The following is a 17,524-nucleotide window of genomic DNA, read 5'->3' on the forward strand; positions in this document are numbered from 1 at the left end:
TCGCTTATTTTTCTGTGACTCTCTCGTTCCCGGTCCCCAAGCCTTTGGATATACACATCACTAGATTCCCAAGAGTCAGGAGGTGGGAGTGGGGAGTTTCAATACAGAATATAGCTCTTGACATCATTTTGGTCTGACCAAGAAAGGAAGAGAAGAAAGAGGAGAGAGGAGGAGAAAGACGGGAAGAAGGAAAAGGGAGAGGGGTCAAGAAAGAAAGGAAACAAAAAAGGGAAGGGACAGAACAAAACAAATAGGAAAGGAAGGAAGCTGGGATGGAGGGAGGAGAAGGAGAGAGAAAGAAGAATGTGAGAAGAGAATCATTTTGGTCTCAGGTTGACTAGGGAGAGCAACAGAACCTTCATCAGCACTACACATTCTCCAAGAGGCGATGCATTGTTTTCTTGAAAGCCCCGACGCTAAGCAATTCCAAGAATGTTTGGCAAAGCCCTTTTGGGAAGGGTGAGGTGGGGGGGCTTTCTCGCACGCACGCACACCCGGCCCCCACACACGATGTGACAGGGTTCGGGAGACCTAGCGGAAACCTTCAGGTCACCCAGGGAACTGCTCCTCTCGCTCGTCCTGCGGCGGGGGGGACGGGGGGGGGGGGGTGAGAGCGCCGAGACGCGCGGGGCGCGGAGATGTGCAAGTGGCGAAGCTTGACCGCGCGCAGGCGGGAGCAGCCGCCCAACTCCCGGCGCGGGATCCGCTGAGAGGCCACGGTGAGTCCCTCCGGGTGCGGGTCCGAGGGATGCCCGGTTCCCCCTCGCTCCTTCGGCCCGGGCCGCCGCGGGGCCGGAACCTCCCCCGAGTCCGGCCTCGCTCGGCGCCGCCGCCGCCCGCCGCCCGGAGCCCGCGCCGCTCGGGGCGCGCTGGGGCGGACGCACGGACCGACCGGCGCTCGGCGGGGCTCCCCACGCCCGGCCCCGCGCGCTCATTGGTCGGGATGTGTCTGCTCAGCAGCCTCCAACTTCTCCCGAATCCCACTGGTGAGTCCTGGGAGAGCGAGCCCGCACCTGGGAGCTGGGGAGAAGGGTCCGAAGGGCGCGAGAGCACGGGCGGTGGGAGCCGGTGGGACGGGCACGGGGCGGACACAGCCGACCGAGGGCAGCGGCCGCCCGGGAGGCGCACGGAGCAGGGGCAGCGGCTCGGCTCCGGCGCAATCGAGCGCCCGGGACCCCGCGGCCGTGGGCGAGGGAGGCGTGCCCTGGGAAGGTGCCGCATCTAGGACTCGAAGAGTGAGGGAAGGGGCGAAGAGGGTGACCTGGAGGAGGGGTCTGCGAGTGATGTGGGGTCGAGTCTTCGGGTTCATTTCTACAGCTCCCTGCAGCCTCTGCCTCGGGGAGTTATGTTTGGTTGCCGGGATCAGCGCTACCAAATTGCAGGGGGTCTGATCTGGGGGCTGGGAATTTGCCATTCCGCTGTTACAGACACGGATTTTTTTTTTTTTTTTTTTAAAGCAAGGTTTGTTTTCATTTTGGTTTCTATCGGATTTTCTCATTTGTAACTCACTTTTCTGTTTTTACTTTTCCTAACCTGAAGATCCTTTCATTACCCTAGCTCTTCATCTTGCCCTAACCTTAGCTTGCTGTTATATAATTTATGCTGATAGAGTGCTTAAATCACAGAGGGTTGGTTGGCGGGAGCAGGGGGGGGGGGAGTTCCTAGGTAGGTGAAAGTTTTCTTACCTCATTGGCCTCAGTGTATTTGTATTATTCGAAAATAAGGGTAATTGCAACCAAACGTTCCTCTTTAGCCACTTGATTGAGTCTGTTCCTCCCCCATAGGTGATGCAAATGGTAATTTTATTAAACTGGAAAGTAGTACCTGACGTGCAGTGTCAGCATTGGGGAGCTGCCAATCGGCAGGCCGGCTTTGGAGGATTGCAGCGTCTTCACTCTTGCATTATTTCTGGGCCCCAGCACTTAAAAAATTTGTCCGGTACTTTCTTGAACTCGCTGCTGTGACTTCTGTTGAAAAGCTGCACGGCATATGGGAGTGATGTGGTTGTTACTTTGTGTCCAGACCCCCGGGAACACCTACACAGTAATGTCCTGGGAAAAAAGGAGATGGTTTCTCTCTTGACCTGCCTCTTCAGCCTCCGCAGCTACAGCCTAAATATGCAACCTGTCTCTCCTGCTTCCTGTGCCTCAGTTTCCATAACACAAGATTGTTTTAATAGTGTACCCTCAGGGACTTGCAGAAATGCTAATGTGGGAAAGTGCTGTGAAGATGAAAATCGCTTAGGTTTATAGACTTCCCTTTAACAAAGCAGTTATCCTGTAGGTTGATTTGACTCTATTCTCAACTGGTGTAAGAATTGCTGCTTTATATTGCTTTGGAATGCTGTTTCTACTTAAGCAAAATAATCATTCTTTTGGTAATGTTATTTAGCTGAAGTTGGCAGATTTCTTGTTGGGTTAGATCTCCTAATTCTCTGTTCTCTCCTCTAGAAGTGTCTCCTTTTTGGTTGAAACTTTCTGACCATATCTCCAATTGAGATGTACTATTTTAAACATGTAGGTATTTTGGGGTGGGGGGCATATCCTGCTTTATATGGAACTATAAGTATCAACTTTATAATTTTTTTTGTATCCTTTTGCACTCTTCCCTCCCTTCTCTAAAATGGGGTTGGGTGTAGTTGACTTGAATATTCTGTATCTAGGGGGTTGGTGATTGATCTTGGTGTTCAAGATTCTGGCTCCTGTTTTCTTATAGGAACATAGTGAATCCACCAGAAGTGTCTGGAAATGAATGGCAAAGTTAACCAGGAAGTTAAACTTGTATCATTTCTCCTTTTGCTCAGTGCTGTTCAAAATTGCTACTTAGGAGCAAAAGACCAAAAAAAAAAAAAAAATCAGCGTGTTTACAAGAGGGGCAGATGGAGGGTTTGCAGGTGATTCAAAGATGATATTCTTTTGATGCAGGTAAAAGGGCTAACAGCTGTAGTCACTGCCTTTATTTCCCTGTAACAATTTCTGCAGTCTTAGGTGCAGAACCATTAAAAGCCCAGCTGCCTCTGTACCCCAGTCTCAAGGGTAAGGAGAAGTGAGGGAAAAGTAACCTAGACGGGAGAAAGACATGCCTGCCTACCAGTTTTCTGAAGTTGGAAGCCTGGTGGAGCCAAAGAGCACCTTTAATTTAAACCTGTGGCTACCCTGGTTCCTGGCCCTAAGTTTTACTACAGAAACTGATTGTTGTTCTCAGAGAGAACTAAAATGAGAAGTGGATCAGGGCGCCTGGGTGGCTCAGTTGGTTGGGCGACCGACTTTGGCTCAGGTCATGATCTCACAGTTTGTGGGTTCGAGCCCCATGTTGGGCTCTGTGCTGACAGCTCAGAGCCTGGAGCTTATTTCAGATTCTGTGTCTCCCCCTCTCTCTGCTCCTCCCCTGCTCACGCTCTGTGTCTCTTGGTCTCTCAATAATAAATAAATGTTAAAAAAAAATTTTTTTTAATGAGAAGTGGATCGTATTATTTCAGGGAAACTTGGCTAGATTGTCTTCTGAAATATTAGAGCAGTAAGACAAATGCTCATGCAAGGCAAATGTGATTAATATTCAGATGCTGTTTACGCCACTCTTGAATTCTTCTGGGGAAACGGGGAAAATTATTCTTTTTATTGTTTACCTCTCTGAATGGTGTCCAAGTATTAAATTTGGTCCCATCTTTTCTTTCCCCAATCAACATCCGTATTAAAACTCCAAGGGCCACGATCAATGCAATTCCATATCATAACCCCAGGGTCTGTGAGACTAAGCCAACATGAGTTACATAACCATTAAGTAAGACATTTTAACATTCAGGTACATTACATCCCACTTTTATTGAGCAGACACAGTTTTCATGGTCTAATAAAATATTTTTATTTGATAGTCTGTCCTTGGTTATAGCCTCCTGTAATCAAGAGGACAGCGTGCTTAAGACTTTGTATCCAGAACTCTAAAGTCCAGCTGTGGTTCACTTATTAATAACTCACTGGGGAGATTAAATTCCTAGCTATCAGTGGGATCTCCCAGTCCACACTTCAAATGTAGAATCCATTTTCTACTTTATCCTGTGCCTCAGTTTCCACAAAACATACCATCAGGCAAATTGTGGGTGTTCAACAAAGATCTTTAAGAGTATTTCTGAGGAGTCACTTCCTCTAGGAACTAAGTTATGTGCTTAATTGGTATAAAGTTATAAACAGCTAATCTGTTAGTTTATGATGCCCTTTTCTACAGTCATGCAGAAAAATTGGAGCTTTGGTGGATGGTCAATAAAGAACCACAAGGGCTCTAAAAGAAACCTAATGAAATTTAATATTTAGGCTTTCATCCCCTTAACTTCCCTCCCCCTTTCCAAAACTTCTGCAATAAGATCTAAAATAGCTTTTATTGTGTGATGATATGATACATTTTTATTTCAAACAGTGACCAAATGTGTTCTCTGTAAAGAACATTTACTAGTTTTGTAGTGGGGAAAGTTCCCTGAGTTTTATGTGCCTCGGTTTCCTAAAGTATAGAATTGGAATATTAATACCCACTTTACAAAGATTAAAATAATCAGCACAGGTAAAGCACTAAGAACTAGTGACTGACACACGGGAAGCACTCAACAAATGTCAGCTATTATTAGAAGTATTAATATTAATTTAAATATAAATTAAGTTAGTATCTTAACAATTGTTACCCTGACCTGCAAGGAGGGTTTTTTAATGCATATATTTTTTTCTTCTTCAGTCGCACGAAGAAACAGTGATTAAGGTTAACAGCTATCTCTGGGTGTAAACCACTGACTTTTGGTTCACTGAGTGACCATCAGAATGTTGTCTAACCAGTTAATAGATACCCACATCAGCAGTAGTTGTAATTTTGAGCTTGTAAAAATAAAAGTTGTTTTTAAGACTAAAAACAAGGGGTGCCTGGGTGGCTCAGTCGGTTAAGCGTCCGACTGCGGTTCAGGTCATGATCTCGCAGTTCGTGAGTTCGAACCCCGCGTCAGGCTCTGAGCTGTGCTGACAGCTCAGAGCCTGGAGCCTGCTTCAGATTCCGTGTCTCCCTCTCTCTCTGCCCCTCCCCTGCTCATGCTCTGTCCCCGTCTGTCTCAAAAATAAATAAAACATTAAAAAAAAAAAGACTAAAAATAAGCTATCACAAGTGTTTGTTCCTTTTTGTTTTTATCTGTATTCATGTTTCAAATTACTGCTTAGTCAAAACCTCAAAGTATTAGTCATTGATTTCCATGCTTATGAAGGAAACCATTGGAGCAAGATATAAAATTCACCTTTGATGTTGTCCAAAGTTCAGAAGGGTGAGTTTAAAACTTTGCTTTATGATGGTACAGCAATTATTTGCTTATGAACTGCCATAGGAATCTTATGTGAGTATTTAGCTAAGTCTTCTTGTCTAATTTTGTTTGGATCTTTACTGTTATTTAAAAAAAAAAATTGTGACTGATCATGTCAAATTCATTGGCTCTATACTGTGTTTTCAGAATCAAAATTCTGACTTTCAAAAACAGAACTTGATTTCTTACTTAAAATTAATTAGTCATTTACTTTTATCTAGCCACATTAGCATTTGGAAAGTTGTACACACATTTTCTCTTCTTTTTATCTATGTATTAGTTTGTTGGTAGTATTTAAAGACTTAACAAAAATTTTTTTTCCAGATTTTAGGTGATGGGCAAATCAGAAAGTCAGATGGATATAACTGATATCAACACTCCAAGGCCAAAGAAACAACGATGGACCTCACTGGAGATCAGTCTCTCCGTCCTTGTCCTGCTCCTTACCATCATCGCCGTGACGATGATCGCACTCTATGCAACCTATGATGGTGAGTGACTCCCACACCTGTGCACACAAAAATGCACAAGAGAGTGAAATCTTCATCTTACGCCTTTTTCGTCTACCAAGCAAATGTGTTATGGAGAGAGATACTTAAGGATGGTGGTATAAAGATTTCTTCATAAAATGTAACATCAATATGTCGAAACAGTTAACTCTGACTAAAGTACAATGTCTTTTATGTTTGAGCTAAGTTATTAATTGCCAAGTATATTTAGTGCACTCATGCTTATTTTATAAGGATTCTAGTGTATAATTTTATTTGATTAAAGTATACACCATTTTGTGGCCAGCTTCAATTAGTGAAATTTGTTGTGTCATTGAAATTCTAAAGGGCTTCACAGGAATCTAAGAGGTCTAATTTGAGTCTTAGCAGTTTTCACAATAAAGATTAGAAAAGATTAGTTCCTTAATAGGGGGAAAAAAAAGATTACCGTACTGAAACAACTGATGATTTGAATTTAGTAGATCTAGGGCTTAGTGAGTAGCGATGATACAATAAATTGGTGTTTTTCACAATAAAGTGTTTAAATTTAGGATTTACCTATTTTATTTCTCTATGTTCTTTCTAACTATTGGCAATGACATACAATACTCAGGTTTTAGTTCTTGCTTTAAGGAGTTTATTATTTAATTGGCAATTTTTTTTTTAATTTTTTTTTCAACGTTTATTTATTTTTGGGACAGAGAGAGACAGAGCATGAACGGGGGAGGGGCAGAGAGAGAGGGAGACACAGAATCAGAAACAGGCTCCAGGCTCTGAGCCATCAGCCCAGAGCCCGACGCGGGGCTCGAACTCACGGACCGCGAGATCGTGACCTGGCTGAAGTCGGACGCTTAACCGACTGCGCCACCCAGGCACCCCTAATTGGCAGTTTTTAAAAGAACAGAATATAGGGAGAAATTACAAACCCGCATTGCAGATATTTATGCATATTCCCTTCTTTTTCTAGATGGCATTTGCAAGTCGTCAGACTGCATAAAATCAGGTAAGAAGATGGTTTTCAAATGGAATAGTTTTGCAAGTAATGTATTAACATTTAAAAATCAAATGCTAATAGACAAATATCTCTATATTTCCTTTGTGTATACTTTTATTTATTATAGATCATTTATTTATAGTCAAGGAAAATCCAAAAGTACTTAAGTACTAGATTGATTAGCTAGTTTATTCTAAAAAAGAATTTGCTCTTTCCAGCTCTGGAGTGTGTGGTAAGGGTGATAGAGGACTGTATCTCTAGCTTCTTGGAGTTTGCCAGGTAGTTGGAGAAAGACAACACGCTGAAATGGCGAGAGCATCATATTATCATGTTGACTTCTCGATGCAGGTGATCAGAGGGGCATGAACTAAGAAGGGAGTGTTGTGTGGTCCGTAAAGCCAGTTGGAGAAGAGAGATTTGGGAGGGGCCTTGATATGGGCTAAGGGTTAGAAGTACAGGTATAGAAGAGGGAATTCCAAGTAAGGACAGAGAACAGGAATCAATCATGTTGTTGAGAAACAGTGAATATGTAGGCTTGATAGATAGGGCCACGTGATGGAGAGCTTTGGAAATGCATGTGTTAGCTTTGATGTTGTAATGAAGGAGAAACGGATATTTTCCAGGACAGATCATTCAGTAAGGCAAAGCCGAAAGATGATTCTGGGAGTGCGGAGTTGGGTAGGTTCAGTGAAAAGTGATGAGCCAGAGAGGGTGGGCAGATAGGGACTGCTGCTGTAATGGAGGGGTGCCTTGAGGAGCAGCTTAGAGTGGTATGAGAGAGCCCTGTGACCACATGAAGGGAGAATTGGATGACTCAGTGGAACAGTATTGTTAAGTGAAGAATATGAATGATCTGAAAATAATGCCAAGTTTTGGGGCACCTGGGTGGCTCAGTCAGGTAAGCGTCCAACTCTTGGTTTTGGCTTGGGTCATGATCTCACGGTTTGTAAGTTTGAGCCCCGCATCAGCTCTGCACTGATGGTACGGAGCCTACTTGGGATTCTCTCTGTCTCTGCCCCTCCCGTGCCCTGTAAATAAGTAAATAAACTTTAAAAAAAGGGAAAAAGAAAATGATCTGATCCCAAGTTTTAAAATCTACGGGACTCAGGAAAATGGTAACCATGCGCACAGAAATAGAGAAGTTTGGAGGTAAATTTGTTTAAGGGAGAGATGTGATTAATATGGATTTGGACAGGTTGGGTCTAAGCCAGGGGTTATGCACAAGTGGGTATAGACGGCAAGAGGGTAGAGATGGGGTGTAGGAAGATCTCTCGTGTGGGTCATTTAGGATCTGTCCAGGAGCGATAAGTGAAGCCTTGTGGGGTATTTGGGTTCTTAAAAGGAGATGAGCTACAAGGGCTGAACTTAAGAGGACATCAAGAGTTAGAGTACAAGGAAAAGAAAAGTCAGAGAAGGGAACCGAGAAAGTGTGTGGAGTTATAAGCTGTCACATCAATTAGAGAGTGGTGAAAAAGAGAAAAGCATTTGACAAGAAGAAGGTGGTAGCTGGGTGCAACAGCCTGGGATATGAACACTATTTACCTCCTGTCTCCTTTGTCAGGAGATTCTAGACCTCTTTTCTAATGTTCACATGTCTTCTAAGAAATAGCCTGTCCCAAATGATTTTGAACCATTTCCTATTAGATGGTTTTATCTGGGTTTCTGTTATGCATTGACCTTTGCAAAATAATGATGAGAAAATATCTTGGGATTTTAGGTGATAGTTTAATGTTCTGAATGTTTGCCCTTTGCTCTTCTGTATATTGCTTTTTGATGTTTTTATTGCTGTAGTTGCTCTGGATCTCATGTGCACTGACAGGACACCTGAGATATGATGTAGGTGACTGGAGGGAGGCCTGATTGGGACATTAGCCACTGGTTGCTCAACATACTAACAGTCACTTGCCCACCCAAGGGCTTTCCAGAAACAAAAGAAGTTTCTTTGTTCCCCAGAAAATGGCTGCACAGATCCCTTGGCTGGGAGATGTCCAGGGGCACTGTGCCAGAGTTGGTATGTGCCCAAGTTGTCAAAGTTATCATTTGCTCATCCCCCACTTTTCTTTTATTATATGCTCATTCTTATCCTGTTTTGAGAAACTCCCACTTATGTATTGACCTCTAATTATCTCCAAGTTTCTCTGTCCTTAATACACTTGACATGTCTTCTAAGTCTCTTAATCTATAGGCTCTCTTTCACACATAGTCTCTCATTCTCTTTCTCTTTAATTTTAATTTAATACAAAGAAATGGAACTAAAAAAATGTTTTAATGTTCATTTTTGAGAGACAGATAGAGTCGAGTGGGAGAGGGGCAGAGAGAGGGAGACACAGAATCCAAAGCAGGCTCCAGGCTCTGAGCTGTCAGCATAGAGCCTGACATGGGGCTCAAACCCATGAACCGTAAGATCATGACCTGAGCTGAAGTCAGATGCTTAACTGGCTGAGCTACCTGGGTACCGTGAAGAAATGGAATTTTTTAACTAGGCAGATACAGAGAGTCTGGGCAGCCTCATCTAGTGGTACCTACCCCAATTAGCAATGTGATATCTGGAATATGGAATCTTAGGTGTGATTTACTGCTTAGGGATTGGACTTTGGCTTTTTTTTCTTAAAGTGGTGTTTGGGAAATCTCAATTCATTAAGACATATTTAACATGTATCCTTTCATTGTAGCTTAGAAATCATACCAAACGTAAAACACATTATAGAATTGTACCTTGGCAGGGAAATGTATACAATAGAAATAGTGTCAGTGGTAAACAAAGTTGCTGAATAACTGTGATCTTCTTTATTTGGCTCTGTTTGTTTACAAGCTGTTAAAATACTTTCATATTGCTAGTTACTGTTCTTCCTGGGGGGGAAAATGAAGATTGAAACTCACCCTTATGGGTACAGTATTCACACTTGTGCCCACTTACACACCCACAGTTCCCTGCTTGTTAGTCAACCTTTTCTGCCATAAAAGATACAACTACTGTTTTTAGCAGCTCAAATTGGGGCGCCTGGGTGGCTCAGTTGGTTAAGCATCTGACTCTTGATTTCGGCTCACGGTTTCGTGAGCTGGAGCCCCACGTGGGTTCTGTGCTGACAGCACAGAGCCTGCTTGAGATTCTCTCTCTTTCTCTGCCCCTCCCCCACTCGCACTCTTTGTCTGTCTCAAAATAAATAAACTTAAAAAAAGTTGCTGCAAATTAACAAAATTCTAGGGGAATTCTTAGACAGAAAAAAGTATTAAAGAAAAATGAATGAGCAGTGAATGGAAAGGAAAAGAAACATGGGGAAAAAAAGATGTTGAAAAGAATATAAGGTCTCCTACCAACAATTTCTAGATTGCTTTAAAAAGACTGGGAGAGGGGTGCCTGGGTGACTCAGTTGGTTAAACGTCCAACTTCAGTTCAGGTCATGATCTCACGGTTCATGGGTTTGAGCCCCATGTCAGGCTTTGTTCTGACAGCTCAGAGCGTGTAGCCTGCTTTAGATTCTGTGTGTGTCTCTCTCTCTGCTCCTCCCCCGCTCACACTCTGTGTCTCTCTCTCTCTCTCTCTCTCAAAAATAAATAAATATTGAAAAAATTTTTAAAAAAATGACTGGGAGAGGGGCTCCTGGGTGGCTCAGTCAGTTAAATGTCTGACTCTTGATTTCGGCTTAGATCATGATCTCATGGTTCATGACCTTGAGTCCAGCGTTGGGATCTGTGTTGGCAACATGGAGCCTTCTTGGGATTCTCTCTCTCCCTCTCTCTCTCTGCCCCTCCCCCTGCTTGAAATCTCTCTTTCTCTCAAAATAAATAAATAAGCATTAAAATAGATACATACAAAGACTGGGAGAATTCAACCTTGAGCACAGAGACTGATAAGAATTGGAAAAGTAGGTATTGAGAGCCAAGGTGCTTACTTTAAGTAAAAGTTGGTTCTAACTTATGTCTTTCTCTTGATAGATGAGGATGTCATAGCAAGTGTACTTCTCTGATCCTTTCAAGTCAAGGGATAGATATCAGGTCATACGAAGGCAAAAATATAGATTATCTTGAAATCTGTTTGGTGTTAGGTACTTTAAATCTGAGAATCTATGAGTTTTAATATTTATAACATACATAAATTATGTTTATAATACATACTTAAAGATAATTTACATGTATATGAAATGCACCAGTATGAAAGATTATACCAACCTAAAATAAAAGAAACACTACTTAACAAATAACAAGTTAAGGTAGTGTTCAAAACCCTACTATTAAAGCATGAGTAATGTTATTCATCTCTTATTTACTATATAAGATTGTCAAAACATGGAGTTATAGAGCTTGCTTGTGATTTCTCAAACTTCTCCATATACATCTAAATCCTGAAACTGGTTTCCATTGTATTGTAACCTTACTAGCTCGGAAGATTTCAAGGAATCACATGCTTTAAATCAGGGTTTCTCAGCTTCATCACTGTTGCCATTTTGGCCTGGATAATTCTTTGTCGGGGTGAGGAGGCCGTCGTGTGCATTATAAGATGTTTAGCAACATCCCTGACCTCTTACCCACTAGATGTCTAGTACCATTCCCTTCCCAACTTGTGACAACCAAAAAATATCTCCAGATACTGCCATTGTCCCCTTGGGACATCAGAGCCACCTCCAATTAGGTACCACTGGCTTGAATGATCTCAAGAGATCATCCAGTGCTTTTCCCATTGTGGTAGGTGGAATAATGCCTCCCTAAAGATATCCACTTCCTATCCCTGGATCCTGCAAATATATTACCTTATATGGTGGGGGGGGGGGAAGGACTTTGCAAATTTAACTTAAGAATCTTGAAATGGGGAGATTATCCTGAATTATTTGGATGGATTTATGTAATCATAAGCATGCTTATAAGGGGAAGGGAGCAGAAGGGTAGAATCAGAGAAAGGGATATGACCAAAGCAGTGCAGAAAGCAGAGGTTGGAATGATACAGCCCCAAGCCAAGAAATGTGTGCCGCCTCGAGAACCTGGGAGGGGAAAGGAACGGTTCTCTCTTACAGCATCCAGACAGAGTACAGTGCTGGCAACCCTTCTTGGGACTGTACGACAGGAAATTTGTGCTGCTTTAAGCCATTAAGTTTGTGGTAATTTGTTATAGCAGTGAGAGGGAACTTCTAATACACCCTCCATCATTCCTTTATTTTCAGACTGTTGGTAAGGAATTAAAATATGTACATACATACATGCACAAGCGTTTCCCACCAAGCTGCTGCTTTATTACTAAATGGAGGTGTGTGATATAGAGTATGGGGAAGGAATGTTAAATAGATTTACAGGGGAGTATAATAATAGAATATAGGAGAATAATAATAGAATAGAGTGGAATAGAATAGGATAGAATAGAATAGAATAGAATAGAATAGAATAGAATAGAATAGAATAGAATAGAAAGAGACAATAATAAAAGAAAGTAATAATAGTTAACACTGAAGAGTTATTTGTCTGACACTATTTAAGCAGTTTATATGTATCAATACGTTTGATTCTTACAATGACCCTGTGAGGTAGGTACCATTATATCTTATTTTTATAAATGAACAAACTTGGCCTGGGATGCCAGCCCAGGTAGCCTGATTCTGGAGCTTGTAATGGTGACCATTCCTCCGTGTTGCCTCGAAGGAGACTAGGAGTCTATCAACCTTTTAATACCCAATGTCTTTACATTGTATGAAAGCAGATTGCCTCCCCTCCTGCTAGAATCTAATGCTAAGAGGCATAAGATGACTCTCGGAGAGTTGAAATAATTAAATCCAGACTGAGAAGGAGGAGAACAAATATCTCTCCACTCCAGAAAACAGCTATTTTACTGAGAACAGTGAGCAGCTTCATCAGTGATTTTAGTACATCAAATACAACTGCAATTGAGTGGTCTTAAAGAAGCAAATATTAACAGTGTTGTCTTAGACTCTTTGGGGGATGGAGAAGCCAAGTTAAGATACATGAGCAATACAATGCACAAGAGAGAGAGAAAGACTGTCTGTACATTGTGCAGGTTGTATACTGCATAATCATGGTAGCCCGAGAGACACCGAGAGACAGGTTCATGGAGCATCAAGCCTTGGATAAAATCTCTCAGAACTATTCATTTCCTTTCCTTTAAATCTCTACTCACCAAGCAAACTTTTTTTTTTTCCTACCAAGCAAACTTTTGATAAGTACTTAATTATTAATAGAAGGAAAGGAGGCATTCTGTTCACTTGAAAGATATATTCAGCATGGTGAGATAATGTATTCAAATTTTTTTTTTTTTCAACGTTTATTTATTTTTGGGACAGAGAGAGACAGAGCATGAACGGGGGAGGGGCAGAGAGAGAGGGAGACACAGAATCGGAAACAGGCTCCAGACTCTGAGCCATCAGCCCAGAGCCTGACGCAGGGCTCGAACTCCCGGACCGCGAGATCGTGACCTGGCTGAAGTCGGACGCTTAACCGACTGCGCCACCCAGGCGCCCCGAGATAATGTATTCATATTCAGAGTATGAACCTTCAAATTTCTGCTCACTTTTGTAAGGGTCAGATTCTGGTAATGCCCTGGGTGAAGTATCTTGGCACCAACTGGACTTTTCCTGGCAGCAACAGGAAAAGGTCTCTCACTGTTGGCCACGGTCTCTCCTTTCTTGCCTGTTAACACCCCATGAAGCCTCCATGGAGAAAAATGGCACAACTAGATAAGTACAAGAAAGACTGCAGACTGACTCTTCAGGGCTACCAGGTGTGTAGCAACCTTTCGGAGTAGGAGATGAGGCTATTTTATTTTGTAATTAAGTTTGAGAAAAATCCTTCCGGCTAACAGGTATCTTAGTAGAAAGCTGGCTGAGACACACCTTTGTTCATGTAAATGTGGCATGTGGCAGTTTGCTTTGGGCAGCTTTCCCGACACCATTCTCCCGACTATTGTGTAGCAATACTTCCTTGAAAATTTCCCCGGTCAAAATTAGCATCTGTCAATCAAATCCTTTCCAAGAAGGGAATCAATTATGTGATAAAAACAAACATATGTAACATATTTTTCTTACCTTCTGGGTAGAATTTAAGCAGTGGTACACCATTATTTTATTTTTTTTCCTTAATGCATGGCCAAGGTATGGAAAACATAGATAAGTTGAATGAAATGGTTAAAGGGAAGGAAATTTAACAATGCCTGGTAAGCTTATTTGGAATCCTAAGGTTTGTTTCACAGCTGTGAACATCACCTATATATAAAGGAGAGTGGATATAAACTCTGCTTTGGCTAGGATGAGGCCTCTGGCTTTGCACTCACTTAACATTGCAGAGTGAGAGGTATGGCTGTAGTTCAAGGGTCTTGCTTTGTTCTGTTCCTCAGCAAACTGTGGGGTGGCAAGTGCTTTCCATTAAGCCTTTGATATAATATGAAGATCAAGTTGATAATATTAGTAGATTATTTAAGGGAAATTGAAAAATAGAGAATTAAAAATTCATAAGGGGACAATTCCCAAACCCTTGAATCCTGAAAGATTTCATTCTCTCTGATTGTTCAGAAAAGGATATACAGTAGAGGTGGGGGGAGGGGGCGCGTGGGGTGGGGGGAAGGAACTAGTTTTTATCCTATGACTGACTGACTGAAAACCAGGATATATTCTCTCTATTCAACATACCCTCACCTTATAACCATCAGAAAGGCTGTAATTAAAAAAGAAAGAAAGAAAGAAAGAAAGAAAGAAAGAAAGAAAGAAAGAAAGAAAGAAAGGTGCCCAGGTGGTTCAGTTGATTAGGCATCCAACTCTTGGTACCAGCTCAGGTCATGATCTCACAGTTTGTGGGATTGAGCCCCGCATTGGGCTCAATGCTAACAGCATGGAACCTGTTTGGGATTCTCTTCCCTCACTCTCTGCCCCTCTCCCACTCACTCATACTTGCTTGCATGGGCTCTCTCTCTCTCTCTCAAAATAAATAAATAAACACTAAAAAAAAAAGAGTATCAAGTGTTAGTGAGGATATAGAGACTGGAGACATCAAACATTGTTGGTGGGAATGGAAAAATACCTCAGTACCTCCCAGGTGAGTATCTAAAAACCAATTGGGATGGGGCGCCTGGGTGGCGCAGTTGGTTAAGCGTCCGACTTCAGCCAGGTCACGATCTCACGGTCCGTGAGTTCGAGCCCCGCGTCGGGCTCTGGGTTGATGGCTCAGAGCCTGGAGCCTGTTTCCCATTCTGTGTCTCCCTCTCTCTCTGCCCCTCCCCCGTTCATGCTCTGTCTCTCTCTGTCCCAAAAATAAATAAACGTTGAAAAAAAAAATTTTTTTAAAACCAATTGGGAAAGTATTTGGTGATTTTCATAAAAAGTTAAACATACTCTTTGCATATGACCAGCAATTTCATACCTAGGTATTTCCCTAAAAGAAATGAAAGCACACGTCCTCACAAGAATTTCTCTGTGATTGTTCATTATGGGATTATTCATAATAGCCAAAACATGGAAACAACCCAAATGTCTATCAACAGGTAAATGAACAAAATAAGGTATAGCTGTAAACGGGAATACAACACAGCAATAAAAAGGAACAAACTATGACACATGCAATGGTATGCATGAACCTCAGACATTGTTAAGTGAAATAAACCAGACACGAAAACGTGCATATTATACAATTCCACTTACATGAAATTTTCAGAGAAGGCAAAATTAAAGAGGCAGAAGGCAGAACAGCTATTGCCTGGGGCTGGGAGTGGGGCAGGAATTGCAGCAAATGGGCCCTAGGGAGGCTTTTAGGTAATGGACACATTCTAAAGTTGGATTACAGTGATGGTTTTGTGCAACTGGATAATTTATTAAAAAGTGTTGGTTGAGGGGCGCCTGGGTGGCGCAGTCGGTTAAGCGTCCGACTTCAGCCAGGTCACGATCTCGTGGTCCGGGAGTTCGAGCCCCGCGTCAGGCTCTGGGCTGATGGCTCAGAGCCTGGAGCCTGTTTCCGCTTCTGTGTCTCCCTCTCTCTCTGCCCCTCCCCCGTTCATGCTCTGTCTCTCTCTGTCCCAAAAATAAATAAACGTTGAAAAAAAAAATTAAAAAAAAAAAAAGTGTTGGTTGAATTTTATGGTATGCAAATTGTAACTTAATAAAGCCAATGACAGACAAAACAAAACCACCCTCATCCCTTTTTTTATCTCTCCAGTGTCCATCTATAAATCATTATATTTTTTAACATTGCTTTTAATTTATTTATTTTTGAGAGAGAGAGAGACAGAGCACGAGCAGGGGAGGGGCAGAGAGAGAGGGAGACACAGAATCTGAAGCAGGCTCCAGGCTCTGAGCTGTCAGCACAGAGCCCAATGCGGGGCTTGAAACCACCAACTGTGAGATCATAACCTGACCCGAAGTCAGACGCTTAACCTACCGAGCCACCCAGGCGCCTCTAAGTAATTATATTTTGATCTTCTGCTTGCTATTAAGTGTTTAATCCCATTTTTGCAATTAAAAATGATTACATTTCCTTTTAAGTGTCTACCAAATCTTCACTAAGTAACTCAAGCTTCTCAGTTTGAGTATCGATTATTGGATTGTATTAGGCTAATATTGATGAAAGTCTATGGAAACAGAAAATCAAGTAGGAAGTTAAAATTCAAAATTGGACATTGGAAACATTGTTTGCATGCACTGGGGGGGTTTCGCTTTCAGAGGGTGTCAGAGATGCATGTGATATCATAGGGCAAGGTAGGCCAGCCATTTCTGAAACAAAGTCAGAATATGGGGTCTACCGCAAAGCAGTTTGCTTTTGGAAATAATCCTGCTCTTGGAAAAAATGTGTTGGTTTCACATATGGGTTCTGTGAAATGTGTCCCGTTTCACCTTGACTGCTAGTAAGTCAAGAGTCAAATTTGTTTTCACCTTGTAATTATAAGACCTCTTTGTATACCATTTGATTCATTAGCATTATTCCTATCCTCTTTTTTCTTTTTCATCCAGTGTATATGAGTTAATTTATGTATCCCTGTAAGGCCACTTTGAATTCATTTCAATAGGTTAATAATTGGATGAATAGAACATAGACAAATTCCAGCAGTAGATATGTGTAGAAGAAAGAATGTTAAATAGTAAGCTTTATTTCAAAGAGATACAAGTGTTATGAATAATTAAGGCACAATCTTTTGAAAGATTACTGCTCCTTTTTCCACTAAGCCAACTTAGCATGGGAGAGCAAAGATACAAGTTTTGGCCACATCCTGTGTTGTTAGCATGTGATCTTAATTAAGTCAGTTTAGCTTGCTGCATTTTATTTTCCTTATCTACAAAATTGGAATTACAGTGTCTCATTTTACAGAGAAACAGCAAAGACTAATAATGATAGCCCATTTCACATGACACATCCTTCATGGAGATGCACCGTAGGTATAATGCACGGATATATTCCATTTAATGTGTTTTTTTTCATGCAAGTTGCAGATGCCCTGTTTAGGCTATTTATTGAGAACCAAAAAGCAATCAACATATTTTTAAAGATGAAAGCATGGTCAAAAGAGAGGGAAGGAGAGAGAGAGAGAGAATGTTCTATATAGTCTATATATTCTATATAGTTCTATATAGTCTATATAGTCTATAATTTGTCATCCCTTATTAACATTTTCCTTGACTTCTGTGCTCTATCGTAGCACAAGGTATGACAGGTCCGCCTGTGAATAAGTTAAAGTGTGCACAATCAGAAATGGGCACTTAGATCCACATTTCCTATAGAACAAAACTTACCATCAGG

The 17,524-nt window shown here is 41.7% G+C and overlaps 1 protein-coding gene across 6 annotated transcripts in view; it reads left to right on the forward strand.

Annotated features, from left to right (window-relative positions):
* The first annotated feature begins 556 nt into the window (after nucleotides 1-556).
* MME (membrane metalloendopeptidase) overlaps nucleotides 557-17,524 on the forward strand; it is a 100,166-nt gene continuing 83,198 nt past the window's right edge. Inside the window, exons 1-3 of one of the 6 annotated variants that reach the window (XM_086674560.1) lie at nucleotides 557-719; nucleotides 5,651-5,817; nucleotides 6,782-6,817. In XM_086674560.1, coding sequence (XP_086530686.1) covers nucleotides 5,661-5,817; nucleotides 6,782-6,817 — 193 coding nt within the window. In that variant the 5' untranslated portion in view covers nucleotides 557-719; nucleotides 5,651-5,660. Of the gene's footprint in view, nucleotides 720-846; nucleotides 987-1,013; nucleotides 1,033-1,063; nucleotides 1,236-5,284; nucleotides 5,360-5,650; nucleotides 5,818-6,781; nucleotides 6,818-17,524 lie in introns of those variants that run through there. The other 5 variants (XM_086674564.1, XM_086674565.1, XM_086674563.1 and 2 more) reach the window with 5 other exon arrangements.

Source organism: Puma concolor, chromosome C2 (genome assembly GCF_028749965.1).
Source record: "Puma concolor isolate L17-30 chromosome C2, mPumCon1.1.hap2, whole genome shotgun sequence".
Taxonomy (NCBI): Eukaryota; Metazoa; Chordata; class Mammalia; order Carnivora; family Felidae; genus Puma; species Puma concolor.